This window comes from Galeopterus variegatus, unplaced genomic scaffold (genome assembly GCF_000696425.1).
Source record: "Galeopterus variegatus unplaced genomic scaffold, G_variegatus-3.0.2 Scaffold1820, whole genome shotgun sequence".
Lineage (NCBI taxonomy): Eukaryota > Metazoa > Chordata > Mammalia > Dermoptera > Cynocephalidae > Galeopterus > Galeopterus variegatus.
In genome coordinates this window covers 54066-72251 of record NW_007727931.1, presented here as the reverse complement: position 1 = coordinate 72251, position 18186 = coordinate 54066, and the positions used below count along the sequence as shown (strand labels likewise).

The following is an 18186-nucleotide window of genomic DNA, read 5'->3' as shown; positions in this document are numbered from 1 at the left end:
ACCCGTGGCCTTGGTGTTATCAGCACCACACTCTCCCGAGTGAGCCACAGGCCGGCCCTTTAAATGAAATTCTTTTAGAACTATCAATGAGTTGTTTTTCCATCTCTTCTTTACTCTTCACAATTCTACCTTTTCTTTTTAGAAGATTAGATTTCTAATATTCATAACAGGTTAGGAAATGCAAAAACTTAAAAGATTAAGCAAGAAATTTTTAGTGTACCCAGAACTTTTGCATGAGTGTTGCCAACGTGAAAAGGAGTGAGGAAATAATTTGTTAAAGGAAATTTATAGAAGCCCCAAGGAGGGTGGAGGTGGAGATGGAGTTGAGGTTAAAGGGACACAAAGAATAATTACAATTTGTAATAATGAACATGCTAATGATATTTATTTGATCATCACATATTGCACACAAATACTGATAGTCAACACTGTGCACCCAAAATATGTATAATCAATTATGCTTCAATTTAAAAAAATAAAAGGAGATATGGAGAAGGAAAGTTGCGTAAGCACAACTAAGCCACAGGTATTTATGGAATTGCTAATGTTGTGTTGAGTTACAAAATGTATAAACCTCAATCTTGCTTTTCAGGAGTTGAGAATCTAATTAGAAAGAGAAAATTATACATATGAAATAGAACAGCACAGTACTCATTAGGTACAATAGCTTAGAGAAGGGAAAAAGGAAGTAAAGACTGGAATAGTTTTTGAAGAATGGTTAAGATTTAGATAAAGAACAGAAAGAGACATATTTCACATGATAGTGAAAACATTAAAACAGATTTAGAGGCCAAAGTAAACATTTTTTTTTAGTACATATGCACTTTAAAAAGCCATAGGGTAGCAGTTGGCTGATTTGGTTAGAGTGCAGCCTTAATAACACCAAGGTCAAGGGTTCAGATCCCTGTACCAGCCAGCTGCCAAAAAAAAAAAAGACTGAAAAGCCCTAAACACACAAGCTGTAAAAATTAAGGCAATAAAAATTGCCACCAAAAAATTAAGCAAATATGTGGGGTCTTCAAAAAGTTCATGGAAAGATTATTATCTTTTGATTTCATTTTTCTATGAACTTTTGGAAGTACCCTCATATAATGAATAAAATGTTTACTTTGTTTATAAATGTTTGTTTATAAATTATGCTATAAAAAATAAAAATTACAACAAAAGTTCTTACAAAAGACAAGGAAAAGAAAAAAAAAAAATACCCCAATAGAAAAATGGGCAAAGGGGCCGGCCCGTGGCTCACTCGGGAGAGTGCGGTGCTGATAACACCAAGGCCCCGGGTTCGGATCCCACATAGGGATGGCCGGTTCGCTCACTGGCTGAGCGTGGTGCTGACAACACCAAGTCAAGGGTTAAGATCCCCTTACCGGTCATCTTTTAAAAAAAAAAAAGAAAAATGGGCAAAGCAGGAAAATTATAAAATAAGAGATATAAATGGCCAGTAAGCACATATCACAATATCCAACCTCAGTAAAAAGTCAAAAAATATATAAAAACAATAAAATACATGTTTCTCTCATGAGATTGGCAGTGGTTTAAAAATAATATTCATGAATGTGGGGCAATAGGCACTTATACACTGTTGGTGGGAATTTAAATTGTTATGGCAGTGTGGTAATAAATCAAGAGCCTTAAAAAATGAACATACTCTCCAGTGTAGCAGTTTTATTTCTAGGTGATATCCTAAGGAAATCCTTAGAGAAGATGAACAGAAGTTCATCCAACCCTACAGATTGAGCATCCCTAATCTGAAAATCCAAAATTCAAAACTTTTTGAGCGCTGACATGATGCTCAAAGGAAATGCTCATTGGAACACTTTGGATTTCATATTTTTGGATTAGGGATGCTCAGCCGTATTCTGCAGATTTTCCAGAATCAAAAAAAATCTGAAATTCTTCTAGTCCCAAGCATTTTGGATAAAGGATACTTAACTTGTAATACAGAAACAGTGGAAGCACTCTGAAAGACAGTATGGCTATATTAACATAGAAATGGAAAAAAGCAAATTATGGGGCATCGTGTGTCACACAATCCTATTACTATTGAGAATGGATACTTGGGGAATGTATGTTTGTATCTGCATACATGGAGGGGAAGTCAGGAAGGTTATGTGCACCCCATTTTAATTCTGGGTGGTTGGACAACTGATGACTTTTATTTTCTCCTTTTCGCTTGTCAATACAATGACCATGTATTATTTTTTGAAATACGTTTTAAAGAAAAACAGAGCTTGAGAATCAGAATAAGGAGAAGGTGCTTACAATGTCCATTAAGAATGTATTTTTTCTATTTATTTAAATGTTAAGAAGCTGTAATGATCTTGATTGTTTTAGGGCCTACGGGAATTTGGCTTGGGAAGATCCCCCCACCAAACCCCTACCCCACTTAACTAGAAAGACTGACTGAGCCTAGACATCTTTTTCTTTTAACTCTTAATTGCACATCTGTATAGCTGATAACTGCAGGATATCGTTGGATTTATAACAATTACAGACTAATGGTTTCTGTTCATCTATAGTTAAAATCTTTGACTCAACTTCAGAAGCTTCTGGAAACATCTGGATATCACAGGTTTACATTTCCTTGATCCTTATATTTATTTTATCCTTTCTTTTGCCCCTGTTTAGGTTCTATCATAATGAATGGATCCAGTGTGGCGAATACATCACCCAGTGTAAAATCCAAAGAGGACCAGGGGTTAAATGGGAATGAAGAGAAGGAAAACCCATTTGCAGAGTACATGTGGATGGAGAATGAAGAGGATTTCAACAGACAGGTAAAGAAGTGGAAGGCTAATGATACGTGTAATTCAACAGCTGTAATATTTTACTGTCAGTCTGAAGGAAGGACAGGAGTACCGTTGGCTTTAGAATAACTTAAAAATAGATGGGGCCTCATCTGGGATGACCAAGAAGCTTCTTCAACTGGTAAGAGACCATAGTGACAGTACCTTGGAGGAAGATTGTGATTCTACCATGCTGATTAAAAGAGGACACAAACATCAGACGAATCAATTAATAGCTGAAAATCCTCAGACAGTGAGCCCATGTATAACTAAATAGGTTCGTATATACCTCCACACTATGATATTCCCTCTGAGTGTAGTTCACATTACACAGTAACTGCTGCAGAGAGGCCCTGCTCTCAGCCTCATTCTTTCTAGATTTGTTTAATGGATTTCTCTAGGTAACTGCTAAGTCCTCTAGGAGATTCCTAGAATTTAAATCAAACCAGGACTCTTCCTCAATCCTGGAGGATTGACTTAAAACCCTTGTGTCAAACCAAGGTAGCTGAGGTCCTTTATCCTGCCCTAATTCCAGCTTTAATTCTTGGGACCACTGTGGTTCTAGTAACTCTCTGTAATGATCAATGTGAAATTAATTTCTTGAACTGTGAAGCAATGAAAAACAATGATAGTGAGGTGGTTTTTTCTTATATTTTGGGGTTTTTGTTTTCATTTGCTTATAGGAAATATGAAACTCTGCATTTCATTTTGAAAATTTAAGAATTGTGAGTGAAGATAAATATGTTTTCCATGGGATTTTTGAATGGTTGTATTTGACTTTTGTGTTGACCTACCTGTTCCGATCTGCTTTTATCCAGCCTCTGAATGAAAAATAAGTTATTAAAAGCATGAACAATTTGTACTACCTTTAATGATACTAACTGACATGAACTTAACCGTACTGATCAGGATTGTGCTGGAACTATTAGGAGCCAGATATTTGAGCTGTGGGTCAGCTGTGAGCTCCTATATGTAGGAATTTAGCAAACTGAGGCAGGGTGCATGGAAAAGTACCAGAAAGCTAGGAGCTTGCAGAAACAGACACATGCAAAGAAGCTGAGGAAAGACTGTTGAGAAGTTTTGAAAATTATAATAACTTGTTTCAGGAGAACTAGAAAAGCAGTGACAGCTATGTCTTTAGCAGCTTCAAGCATTGCAGTAAATACCAGGCCCTAAGAAGGACTGAGCAGGTAAACAATTGTTTGCTTAAACTCCTGAGGAAAGACTGTTGAGAAGTTTTGAAAATTATAATAACTTGTTTCAGGAGAACTAGAAAAGCAGTGACAGCTATGTCTTTAGCAGCTTCAAGGATTGCAGTAAATACCAGGCCCTAAGAAGGACTGAGCAGGTAAACAATTGTTTGCTTAAACTCCCCCAACCCTAGTATTTCACAGGTAATACTAGCAAATAATGGCAACATTGTTTTGAAATTGTTAGGTGATTTCAAATCATGGAATTGAGTATTTCAGAGAAGCCTTCTTTGTCCTTCATTTGGGAGCAGGAGGGTTTAGGATTCTGGGATCTGGTTGATGTCAGTTGTCCCTGTACACCTGTACATTACTCTGTTTCACCATGGTGAACTATACAGCTCTTATCACCACCAATCCCCATCCCATTACAAGTGCAGCTTTTATGATAATTCAGAAGTGGTTTTGCATACCATGCACCTTGAGTTGGATCTTAAGGAGGAAGAAATGGTTTCTATCTAGCAGCTGACTCATTATCTTCTGACTTTCCAATAAAATATCTGAGAAAACTTAGAATAAGATGAAAACAACTTACAACCCCCAAAATTAGAAGTGATAGTCATTGGTCTGGTGAAAAGATGTTCATTGACAGGCTGGTAGAACTGGATTGAAATGTAGTTCTTAGGAGAAAAAGGATTAAGTCCTAATAAAGTAGTATCACCCATTCAAGGTATCAGAAAGTATAACTCAGGAAGGAAGGAAGATCTAACATACTAGTTATCACTGTGAATAGTTTATATTCCCCCACACCTACACACACACACACACAGAATATTTAAGAGGGAAGAGAAAAAGACTCAGTTGGGTTAAGGGAGGAAAAAAAGGCAAAATCTAACTATATGAGTTTGTAAGATACATTCTCACTGGCTATTCATGCTGTGGAAAAAGATGAAAAATACTTAGTGAATTTTTAATCATATGGCTCTTTTACATGTACATTTCTTTTTTTTTCCGCAACCGGTAAGGGGGTCGCAACCCTTAGCATGGTGTGGCCCGCACCACACTCAGCCAGTGAGCACACCAGTCATCCCTATATAGGATCTGAACCCGCAGCCTCGGTGCTACCAGCGCCTCACTCTCCCGAGTGTGGTGTGGCCCGCACCACACTCAGCCAGTGAGCACACCAGCCATCCCTATATAGGATCTGAACCCGCAGCCTCGGTGCTACCAGCGCCTCACTCTCCCGAGTGAGCCAAGGGGCCGGCCCTACATGTACCTTTCTAACTAGAGAACTTTCTTTACTCTAAGCTTCTGTCATTTTCCCATAGGGTATCTAGTAAGTAAAAGTCAAGATAGATATATTCCAAATATCAACAATATTCATTCATATCTGGGTGTTGAGATTAAGGGTAACTTTTTTTCTTCTGTTTTGGTTTTCTTAGTTCTAATTTCCCAACTCTTATACAAAGAAAATGGATTACTTCTACAATAAGGGAAACAGGTTTTCATGTGAAGGCTCTAAAAGAGAAATATCTGAAGTAAAATACTTCAGAAAGGGAAAATATAAAAGAACGGAGAGAGAAAATAACCAGGAAATTTCAAACACAAAGTAATACTGGATAGAGTGGAAATCGAAGGGAATAACATTAAATTTCATTAAGGTAAACTCCACAATGAACGTTTTATATTTATGAATATTTTTTCAAGTAACATAGCAATGAAATATGTTAAAAAAAAAAATTAAAAGAATCCACATCCTAGTGGGAGACCTTAAATTTTGATAGGAATAGTTCAGCAAGTATTTGAGCCAGATAATGTATTAGATGTTTGACTGATTAAATAGGCAAAATATTATGAGTATAGAGTATTTATGGAAAAGAATCTTGATTTAAGTAACATACATCAAACTTCGTACACTGTGAATAGCAAGTACATTATTTTTTAATACCATTGGAGCATTTAAAATTCATTATCTATTAAGCCTACAGAGAAAACCTTAAATTACTTTAAAGGACAGATTGTACAGTCATCTGGCCATGGAGAATTAAATTAATAAGAAACAAAAAATAAATCATGAAGTATTCAGGGAAAAAAAATCTTAAGTTGTAGATAAATCTGGGTTAAAGGTGACATCCAAACCACAGTTACAAATGATATAAAAATTAGTGACAAGTAGACTGTGAGTTCTTCAAGAAATAAAAAAATTAGTGACACTGAAAATATTAATATGAAAGCCAAGAGATATGACCAAAGCTATACTTGGGGAAATTTATGAAGTAAAATACTTATACTATTACAAAAGAAACAAGCTAGAAAAATAGTATAAACCTGTAGAGAAGTGTGTTTTGTTTGTAAGGTTAAATAAAATAGGGTAGACCAGTACAGGAATTGTAAGTACTCCAAAAAAAATAGCAATAGTATGGAGATTTTTATTTCTGTGACGTAAGCGTTCCTGCCTTCTTTCCTAGCCCAGGTTTCCTGTGCTCCGCTGCTTTCTGTGATCCCTCAGCTGATCTAGTGCTGCCCGAGGCATCTCTTGTTTATCCATATTGCTCCTCAACAATTTATATAAATGTGGCATAATAAATATATATTAGGTCTTCATCTCCAGTTCCTGTCACAGAGCTCCTGAAACCCTTGTAATTTCCTGATGGGCAAGAGGAGTGTCTTTTGTTATTCATAATAAGCCCTTTTCAAACATACCTAAGTTTATGATAATGAGGTGGCTTTTGGAGGTAGGGGCTTGTTGTCAGAGGAACCAACCATGTTAGAGAGTTTAGCCCCACCTTCCCAACTTCTGGGAAAGGAGGACTGGAGATTGAGTTCTATCCCCAGTGGCCAACGATTTAATCAGTCTGTGCCTATGCAGTGAACCGTCATAAAAACCCTAAACAAAGGGGTTCTGAGAGCTTCTTAGTTGTTGAACTCATGGAGGTGCTGTGAGGGCAGCACCCCCAGAGAAGGCATGGAAGCTCTGCACACCTTCCCTATACCTTGCACTAAGTACCTTTTCATTGGGCTGTTCATTTATATCCTTTATAATTATACATTACAGTAAACCAGTAGACATAAAAAGTGTTTTCCCTGAGTTTTGTGAACTGTTATAGCAAATGACTGAACCCAAGGAGGGTGCTGGGGAGTCCCCGTAGCCAAGGCACAGGTGTGGGTAATGTAGGGACCCAGTATTTGCAAGTGGCATCTGATGGCGGGGGCAGTCTTGAGGGACTGAGTCCTTAACCTGTGGGGTTTGCTGTAACACTGGGTAGTTAGTGTCAGAATTAAAGTAAATACTAGGATACCCAATTGCTGTCCACAGAAAATTGGGAAGTGCTTGGAGTGGAAGACCCACACATTTGGTGTCAAGTTCTGTGAGGAGAGAAACAAGTTTTCCTTCCATAGCACTTTATAAAGGCATATAGCACAGTACAGCAAATGGGCACCTCTCAGCTACTTTGTGCCTAGAAAGTATAGTGTACCACACTGACCATATTCTCTCCAAAGCTGAGAAAGAAGAGCAAAAAGGTGCTGGTAGAGTTTTGAAATTCTGGGGTTTTTTTGTTTTTTTTTTGTCTTTTGTCTTTTGTCTTTTTCTGTGTCCGGCAACGGATCACAACCCTCAGTGTTGCCCCCGTACCGGACCGGGGACCGGCAACGGGATCGCAACCCTCGGTGTTGCTCCCGCGCCTCGCTCAGCCAGTGAGCGGGAACCGGTCTGTATGTGGGATCCGAACCCTCGGGCGGGAGCGCCGCCGCGCTTCCCAAGCTGCGCACTATCCAGTGCGCCACCGGGCCGGCCCCTGTTTTTTGTTTAAGTTTCCTATATTTTCCAGATTCTGTAGATGAGTACATATTATCTTTTTTAGTCTGCATGTTTTTTTAAGTTTCCTATATTTTCCAGATTCTGTAGATGAGTACATATTATCTTTTTTAGTCTGCAAATATAATTTTCCTTATACTATCATATGTGGATCAGAGTTATGCCCCAGGAAACAATGGAAAGAAATACACTAGAAGATAAAGAGCGCTTATATGTGAGTGGCAAAATTGTACATATGAATATTTTCCCTCTTTTTCTAAATTTCTATAATGGCAAGAATGTAAACTCTAAAAAACTTTTTAGAAAGACAGTTTGACCCTCTGTATCTGAACTATATTTCTTAGTCTGTTCTTTTTTTTTTTTTTTTCCTTTTTGTCTTTTTTTCGTGACCGGCAACGGATCGCAACCCTCAGTGTCGCACCCGCACCAGACCAGGACCGGCAACGGTATCGCAACCCTCGGTGTTGCGCCCGCACCTCACTCAGCCAGTGAGCGGCCGGTCTGTATGTGGGATCCGAAGCCTCGGCGGGAGCGCCGCCGCGCTCTCAAGCGGCGCACTGTAGCAGTGCGCCACCGGGCCGGCCCTTAGTCTGTTCTTTTACTTGTTAATATGTTATTAGTAAGATGAGATTTCACAGAAATAAACCACATAATATTTTTTTACTAGTTAGACTTGGTTAAATCCAGTTCCTAGAAATCTCTAGTTTTGCTCTCTTTTTGAGATGTTTTTCATGGAAATTTGTGTTAGGGAGAATTTAGTATATGAAATAAAGTTGCTTTGATCTAATGCCGTGGTGATCTGGCGTAGACTTCTGGGAAACAGCAGCTGTGTGGAGACTGGTCGGCTTGGCATGCCCCGAATAGGAATCCAGGGACTGGCAGAATGTGAGTCTGAAATAGAGAATTGTGTTAGGTGGGGAGAGACTAGACTGCTTCAACAAAGATTCAGCAGTAGTTCCTTGTCTTCTACCTCTGTGACATTAACAGCCCAAGGTAAGCGGTCCAGATAAACAGGTGATTCTGCTACCACTTGGTCCCTTCCATGGTATTGCTGTGCCACCCCCAGGGCATCTGTCAGTTGAATAGCTGAGGAAAAACTGGGAAGTGTAGCAGCTGGGAAAGGGAGAGAGTTGAAAACCAAGGCAAGGGGTCTCCTTTGAACCAAGTGATGCCAGAGTGCCTACATCCCTTCTGGGGATGCTGTATGACAAATAGTCACATGGCCACATCCAGCATGGGAGCCCCCAAATATGGTTTTAATCTAACAGCCTGGTGCTCTGGGAAGAAGAAGGAAAAAAGTTTAAAGGAGACAGCCAGCAGTTTCCTCCCTACGTGGTTTACTGTGTTGGGATCTGTGTGACTAGCTCATAGACCACGCTTTCTGTCACACCACTGTGCCCAGATAACCATCTTCGTCGGTTGTGCCATTCAATAATGGGGAGCAAGCTGTTATGCTCTCATAGTCAGGTCAGCTCTTAAGCCATCATGTTAAATCTTGTGGCTTGGAAATACTTTCTTGTATTTTAAGGACTTATTGTTTCTTGTTTTAAGTACTTCTTAACTATCTAATTTACTTGAGATTAAAAGAATGTGTGGCTAATTGTAATGTTGAAATATTATTGTTAAGTCTTGCTACCAGTAACTTTTCTTCCAAATTGATGAGATAACCTGTATAAGCTAATGTGGGTGATTATTTTTTGCTTGACCTGCCTTCTGGTGGTGGCGCTAGTGAGCTGAGAACCTGTTATTAGGCAACCTGCAGGGAAAGCTACATGTGAAGCAGGAGACCTGTTAAAGTCACACTAAAATCTCCAGAGTGAATCATAATATTTGCTAAGAGTTAATAATGTCTGAAAGAGGTGTAGAATATCCTAGATATATATTGCTTTAGTTTAGGGCAGTGTTTCAGAAATATGTAGTTGTTTAAATGTTCATATATTTCTCCTTGTTTTGAAAAAATACTATATTGATGGTATGCCAAATAGTTTTCTTTATATCTTTTTAATGTTCTCAAAGTATTTTTCTCCCTGGGGATTTCATTACCTGAAAAGTGGGCCAGAAGCTGAGAGTTGGTTTTTATTTAATCTCTACTATCCAGGTGGAGGACTAGTTACATACTTCCTTTATCTTTTTTATATTCCTTGTAAAATGGAAATCCATTAAGAATTGCTTCTTAACAAGATTGAGAAAAGAATTTCAAGCTCTAAAATGATTTTCCATAAATGCCATGTAAATGGAAAGTATCTGTTACATACTATTAGAGATCTTAAAAGATCTGTGAAGGCCTGGACTTTCTGCTGTTTTGAATAACAGTTTGCTTAGTCTTATTATTGATGGGATTTGGTTGAAAAAATTAAAAATTACGTTTTCTCTAGCCAGTTACTAGAAGTATCTTAATTCTTAAATCTTATGTAAGATCATTTTTAGTTGCATAGTAGTAACCTCTGAAGGAAAGAGGTAGGGAAAAAACTGGAAGGGATGAGTCCCACTGGGACAGTAAGTCTGAGTTGATCCCCTTTGCTTGCTAGGTGGAGGAGGAGCTGCAGGAGCAAGACTTCTTGGACCGCTGCTTCCAGGAGATGCTGGATGAAGAAGACCAAGACTGGTTTATTCCGTCAAGAGACCTCCCTCAGGCCATGGGACAGTTGCAACAGCAGTTAAATGGACTGTCAGTCAGCGACGGTTGTGATTCTGAAGATATTTTGGTAAGAGCCATATGTAGTTCAACCTGTGATGTAGTGAAAAGAAGATAGGATTTGGAGTCACAGACTCTCTTTCTGGCCCTACCACCTCTAGCAAGTCTCTGGAGCCCAATGAGCTGCTGTTTCTTCACTCATATGGGCACTGATAAGAGGGAGCATTGAAGATGTATTGCTCTCATAGCGCACTGTGAAAGCATTACCGTTGCCAGCGTCTCCAGCTTTCATTTTCCCCAGTGGGCTTTTCAAAATAGAATTGGGGCCAAGGATAAAAGTTTGAACACTGAAGAGGTTTCATTTCAAATTATCATTTGCCACTGTCTTTTTCTCTCTCTGTCCCCTAAATCTGTATTAATATAGTTCTGAATGATTTTGTTATAAAAATTGCCTGTTCATTTTGGAAGGAACATACTCCTGAGAGGCCATTTTCCACTTATAATTAGAAGACTAGATAAATTAATTCCTGCCTTATGTAATGTCAGAATTCTATATAGTTCTCACACAACTTGTATTCTCAATGATTGTGCTCTGCAGTTTGTCAACATTTCAGATAGTCACGGGAGAGTAGAGAATCAAAGAGGGCACAGAAAGAGGAAGAGAAATAAGATTGTGGTTTGATGCCCTGATTTTTACCAGGTAAGGTACTCAATGAATTGAAAAATTCTTTTTGGAGTCAGACAGTAGTGAGATTTTGGAAGCATCATGAAAGGAAGAGGAATCTAAGGTAGGAAGGAGAAAACAAGCTTGGTCAGGGCTGTGTGTATCAGGAGCCATTGAGAGCAGCCCAGCAATAACAGTCTGAGTTATGAGGGATTTTCTTTCTTTCTCTCCTTCAGGCTAAGGTATTGGTAATAGTGGAAGTGGGGAGAAAGTAAGTTTTGAAGTGCAGCTTGCCTTTTATTATCTCTTGGTTCTTGTTTCAGAGCAAAAGTAACCTGAACCCGGATGCGAAGGAATTTATTCCAGGAGTGAAGTACTGAGCCAACAGAAAGCTTTGAGGAGGACTTGTCTGTTCCCACATCTGGGGACAGTGATGCACAAAAAGGCAGAGCTAAGGCGGGGGAGGGGGGTGGAGGAGGGGTGCACAGTGGGGGAGGGGCACTGTGGATTAACTAGATACTGTGATTCTGGGTAACTAATGTGCTCAGTCTTACTCTACATGACTCTGAGTATTTCTGTTTTGTTCTACTGACTTTTGTTTGGAGCAGTTTCCTGTATTGTTTTGTTTGTAATTAGCTCTTCTGAGTTAAGGAAATTGCAAAATTTTTTTCCTTCATCAGGAATGTTCTGCTGTGTGTGTAAAAAAAGAGAAAAATAAGCTTCCAGGAAAAACTGGGTGTTTAAGAAATGCCCTTCTCATCCTGCTTACCAGGAGCAATGAGCACCTGAGAGCTACTTGTGGCATCTGTTCGTCTGGATGGGAAGAAGGACAAGCGGAAGAAGCAGGTGGTACAAACCAGCACATGAGGCTCAGTTCTCCTGAACCCTGGGCTTGCTTGCAGTGAACTGGGATTACCAATGGCCTGCTGAGCCCATGTCTCCCTGCCCTGAACTCCATTTGAGAAAACACAGACTGAAAGTACTTGGTTTATGGTAACACTTTTGATGGTTGATGAGAGTTGTAAATCAGAATGGAAGGGCTGTAATGGTGATTGTCATTTCAGTCATTTAGTTACTGTTGTCCTTTTTATTCTTAAGCCTCTGTTTACAGCTACCATCAGACTCATCATTTACAAGGTAAAAGAGCACCAAGGTTGATTTGCCACCTCATCCCTCATGGTGTCTATTCTCCTGTCTCCTCTTCACCCCAACCGTACTCTATTTTTAAGAAAAGATACTGTTACGAAAGGCATATGAGAGGCCTGCATGCTGGCCATCAGCTTGAGCTTAGAGAAGTCATCCATGAATCCTGTTAGTTCTGTCTTAAATTTATTTGGACTTTTTTTTCCCCAGCCCCATCAACACTTGATCCTTCTGGTATTTTAATTTACTCAGAAAGGTTTATGCACTTTTTCAAAGAAATATATTTTTTAGGACACTAGCAACGTGCTCAATTCACAGGTGGTATGCTTAACCCTACCATAACAGAATTATGCGAAGGAACTCAAAAGCAGCCTAGGAGAATGAGTTCTGCTGACCCACATGTCTGTGTACCTGACCCTCCAGGATATTTTCAGCTATTATAAAATTTTACTGTTCTCACATACCCAGCTTTGCAAGTTTTCTAGATTAACCTCTCTGTTTCTTTTGTCTTTCCTGCCTATAACTCACTGGGGTCTTTTGTTCATATTCCTAAGGAACTAAACTGAGCCCCAGGAGCTACCTTTGCATATAGTGATATAGGTGGCAGCATCATGTGTAAAAGAGAGCATCCAGTCCTGGCCAATCTCCCAGGGCAAGGATTTGCTGAGGCCTGAGGATGATAGTGGCTTCTTTCTGACTGCTACTGTGCTGGGTGATATGCCTATGAGAAAAAGATCACATGGGCCGAGCCCATGGCGCACTCGGGAGAGTGCGGAGCTGGGAGCGCGGCGGCGCTCCCGCTGTGGGTTCGGATCCTATATAGGGATGACCGGTGGGCTCACAGCACTCACTGGCTGGGCGTGGTGCGGCCGGTCTCAAAAAGGGCAAAAAAAAAAAAAAAAAAAAAAAACATAACTTGAAACAAAGTTGGTGTAGATTCAGTATGTGGATGTGGGACAGAGGTTGGAAGAAAAGGACTAGGATCTGGAAAGCTAAAGAAATTTTCCTGTTTCTTATGAGCTCCCTTGTTGACATATTGAACAGTCACAAGCTAATGCCAGATTTAAAATATAAACTCACATCTTTTCCTCATTTGAGTTTATAGGATGGCATTATATGAAAAATGGCCTTCCTTGTTAGGTCACATGTCATAGGAGAGTAGCCTAGGGAACTTGTATTGCCAGAAAAGCACATTAATTCCCGAAGTCTCTACCTCGAGAGAATGAAACTATTAACTCTTTTTCAGGGAGGACTACTAATAAACTCCCTCATTCCAGCTTCAGCTTTCAGCTGGAGTTGTTGCCGCTGATAAAGAGAGAGTGTTGAGAGTGCATAAACAGCGGAAATCCCTATCTTCTGGGACTGCTTTTCCTCCTTCAGTCTCCATTAGCCTTTTCAAGCTCAGAATTCTGAAGGCTATTGGAACTGTGTCAGATTGCAGAGAGAGCCATTTTTAAGACCATGGGTGTCTCCATCACAGAGAGCACAATGGATTCTTGTTGATTACCCATGGAAAGTCTTAAAGGGATCCAGAGTCAAGCCATTTCTTCATCCTAATGGTTTGCTCTTTGGATACTAGGGTAGGCTAAGCTGCTAGGTGTGGTCCAGGGGGCTTGTTTTTCCTTCTGTGCTGGTCCATTTTGGATGTCAGTCTTCAGCCTGGCTTCACAATGCATATTTAGTCAGGAATAAGAAAACTTCCTGCCAGATGAGCATGGCACCTGAGGGCTGGAGTTTCCATTCTGTTTGGACACAGAGTAGGGCTCCAGGATCAGGAAGGGGAGCAGCTAGCAAGGTGATCCCTTTTTTAACGTATAGGACTTGTGCTTCAATGATTCCTCTTGTAGCCCAACTCTTTTCACCATCTATTTTATATTGTGAGGTGAAAGCACAATTTCACCCAGATCACAAGCTCAGCTATAGTTAAGAGTTTGCCAGCTTCTTAGCAGAAAATGCATGTGAGGCTTGTTGGACTTTCATTGGAGAAAGGCTGGGAGCCTCTGGCTGGCCCAGACTTTTTCTTATAGGAGGTTCTGGGTGCAAGCCACTCTGGACACCTTTACCCTTTAATGGCGAAGCTTGTATTTATAAGTGATAATTTTGATGTTGAATTTAAGCTGCTAATTTGTTCAAACTCTTTTTTATTGGCAACTGGAAGTTTGAGAATTTGTATAGAAATGGAACATGTATTTTTTCACAGTTGCCAATCTTGCTGGTCCCAGTGTTAGTTTATTAGTGATTGGTTTCTGATTATTGTGATTATTTATTCAACTCTAAAACTTTAGGATAATTTTAAACTCCAAGAGAAAATAAATTTCTCTCTTTCTCTTCAAGGGAAAATAATAATAAAGGAATGCCTTTCAGTTTCTCCAGGCCTTTGAACTGCAGCAGAAAATTGGAGGATACAACCTAGGCCTGGGTGCATGCAGCTGAGTCTTTGGGCCAGTTTCTCACTACAGTAGTTGACTTTTGGGAATCACAGTCAAACCAGAAAAGATCATAAGAAAAAGTTGGATCTTTGCAGAACCTTTAGTGTCCAAAGTCACAACAGCTGGGATCTTTTTAATTAAGGTTATAGTGCTGACTATGGCTTAAAAATAAATGTTTTTTGTGAAATACTAAGCATTTTCCAAATTGCTGTCATGTCATAGTTTTGTCTTGAGATGCTGGGAAGTAAGTAGGTCAGGTGAATACTCTGGCAGTCAACACATGATAGAGAGGAAAGTTGTGTGAAGAGGTAGCGAAAGGAAATAGCCTGAATGAATCTTCCTGTATTACAGCTGCTGCAAACCCCATGCAGACAAATGACTGCCTGGGCTTGAGACATCAGGAGCCCAGGTATTTATCCTACAGTGATTGGAGGGGGCAGGCCTTCTTCAATAAGGGTCCTGGCATTACAGGCTAATAATGTTTCTTGACATAGGACTCCTAGGTGAAGCTGCTGTGCGTGTCAAAGGAACTACTCATCAGAACCAGCTTTGTCACAAGAACCTCCATATAAGGAGCCTGAACTGCTGCAAAAATTTTTATGGTAATTTTGCAACTTCTCTTTTATAAGGAAATTTTGTGCTACTACATGTCAGGACTTTAAAGCATCTTATAAATCCACTTGATAAGAATGAGCATGTATTTGAATGGACGAGAAAGTGAAGCTATTAGCACTATGCTGGATGTTTTTCCTTCCCCAGACTCAATGTGAGAATCCCTGAACTTCCTAAATATCATTTCTCCATCTACAAAGCTGAACATATATTAAAAATTGTGCTGCCTTTGGACAGATTTGGAGGGAAGGAGGGCTGACCGCAGAGGTGGGGAAGAGAAAGGGTGGAGCTTGTGGAAGGAGAAGCCCCCAGAGGGTCTCTGCATGCCCAGCCCAGCTGTTGATGTGGATGGTGAAGTGCTGATGGTGGCCTGGGACAGCCCAGCACCTTCAACAAGCCCAGAAGATTTTGTTTTTTTTTTAAAAGATGACCGGTAAGGGGATCTTAACCCTTGACTTGGTGTTGTCAGCACCACGCCCAGCCAGTGAGCGAACCGGCCATCCCTGTATGGGATCCGAACCTGGGGCCTTGGTGTTAGCAGCACCGCACTCTCCCGAGTGAGCCACCGGGCCGGCCCGAGCCCAGAAGATTTTGACTCTGGACCTTTATCCCTGTTCCCACAAGTATTTAAAAGCTGGTTTTGCTTTTTTTTTTTTTTTTCCTAAATACACATTACATGATAGTCATTAATACTTTGGGGGAAGAGAGGGATTTAAAATTGAAGAAAGCAATTTTCATAAAAATATTAAAATGGAAAAAAGTTACTTTTTAAAGATTTGCTATATAAACTAAATGGCAGCTATTGAAAAATCTCAATAAAATGAGAATAAAATGCATTTGCTGGCAGTGGTACCCTTTTTCCTAAGGTTGGGTCACTATATATTATCATACTATAGGGGGATATGTGTAGTGTGTGTGTGTGTAATTTTCGTCTTATGATGCATCATAATTTTAGTTTTCCTTCCAGATAAGATTACAAAGTAGTAAAAGCATGGGCTTGGAAGTCACAGACCTGAGTGAACCCCACCTTCACCATTTTCTTTGTGCCTTTGGCCTGAACTTTGGTTTATCTGTAGAGGTAAAACACCTCCCCCAAGGCCATAGTGAAAATTAGAATTTGTATTTATTTCTGTTGGTGGTTGGCCCATACAGGGATCTGAACCCTTGACCTTCATGTTACAAGCCTGTGTTCTAACCTACTGAGCTAACCAGCCAGCTCGAATTTATTTTTAAAATACTGCCCTGGTACTTAATACATGATAGCCAATAGTGGCAATAATACGCACAGCTTTGAAGGAAGAGGTGGTAGTGGAATCCTTGGGCTAGAAGAAACTGGATATTTTCCTGTTTCTGGGCAAAACTGACTCCTACCTAGAAAACAAGTGAAGCAATTTCGTATCTGCCTTTTAATATTGAACAAGTTTAAGAGCCTGCCACATGCCAAGCATTGTGTTAGACAGCAGGGCTACTGGTTAACAAGGAATAGTCCCTGCTGTTGTGGAGATAAGTTTGGTAATTCATTCTTGTTTTATATGCAGCTACCTTAAATCTCCCAAGGATTTGAGGGGCTGTGTTTTATGGTAAAATCACTGGACTGGACCAGGGTTCTTGGGTTTTGCTTTAAGCCTTATCATTTCTTTGCCTCCTTCCTAAAACCAGGGGGAAAAAATCTGATCTAACTTGCCTATTTATAGCTTTTGCAAGTACTATGAGGGTACTTCAGAAAGTTCGTGGAAAGATTAATATGTTTGCTGAAAGAATGGGACAGATGAGGGTGTGCTGTCCATGAGATCACATAGGTAGATGAAGGCAATGTTAGCTGCATTCAAGTTCAGTGCTTGTTCCAAACTCTCTTGCCTAGTCACAGGGCTGTTATAGGCTCAGATGAGATGAATGTATTTCCAATGCTTTGGTAATGCAGAACCCCATGAATTGCTCCTGATATCATGTTGGTGAAAGGAGACTATAAGTTTAAAATTAAAGGGCAAGACACAGTCTTCAAAAAAAAAAAGGGAGAAACTCAATAAAAATCACTTATGATTTTCTGCACTGCAACCTGTGTGGATAGTAAGCAACCTCATCACATCTCCTCTATGTGATAGGAACTAGGAACACATCTGGCCTTATGCACTTTAATATTGCCTTCAATTTTTCAGCTAACATTTGACACTTATGTGCTGACACTAAAAAAACCAATCAAGATATTCTCCTTCCTCTGTTCTAAAACTTCTCCTGTCCAATTGGAATTGTAGAGTCTAGACAATGGCTGTATCCTGAAAGACATAAGTAGGTCTCAATATTTATATACTCATCCTGAGAGCACGTACAAAAAAACTTTCCAAAGCTCACCATTCATAAGTGTTATTAGGACTATGATAAATATCAAAGGCACCTCTATTGCGTCCTTGGCAAGCATTTACTAGGTAATGGAGACTTGCTGAGTGCTGGACCCCAATGGTCTGGTCACGGCTGGCTGTGAAGGTGACTGGCTGTCTGTCCAAAAGGGACTTGGCTTGAGTTCATATTGCTCAAAGTTCCAGCTTGCTGCACTGGGCTAGAGCTGATGGCATGAGAGTTGTTGCCATTCTGTTCTATAAGAACACTACACTGTGAAAGAACAGTGTCATCCTACTTGGGCAACATACTAGTATCCAAGACCCCTCAGAGGACGGAACCAGAACTCAAAAGCTGTACAGCAGAACTATCTCCAGTGCAGATGCTGGACCTCCGCACCAAAAATTACCTAAGCTATTTAGTAAAAATGGAAATTCCCCATCCCATCCTTGACCTACTGAATCAGACACCTGGGGGTGGGGGAGAAGAGAAGACAGAAATCTGATTTTATTTTTTTGGTGGCTGGCGGGTATGGGGATCCAAACCCTTGACCTTGGTGTTATAAACACTGCACTC

General features: G+C 40.0%; 1 protein-coding gene across 1 annotated transcript in view; it reads left to right on the top strand.

Annotated features, from left to right (window-relative positions):
• The window catches only part of PAIP2B (poly(A) binding protein interacting protein 2B), a 39038-nt gene extending 27526 nt beyond the window's left edge, over window positions 1-11512 (top strand). Inside the window, exons 2-4 of the mRNA XM_008579141.1 lie at window positions 2632-2780; window positions 10322-10498; window positions 11416-11512. Coding sequence (XP_008577363.1) covers window positions 2643-2780; window positions 10322-10498; window positions 11416-11472 — 372 coding nt within the window. The 5' untranslated portion in view covers window positions 2632-2642 and the 3' untranslated portion in view covers window positions 11473-11512. The remainder of the gene's footprint in view (window positions 1-2631; window positions 2781-10321; window positions 10499-11415) is intronic.
• The last annotated feature ends 6674 nt before the right edge of the window (window positions 11513-18186 follow it).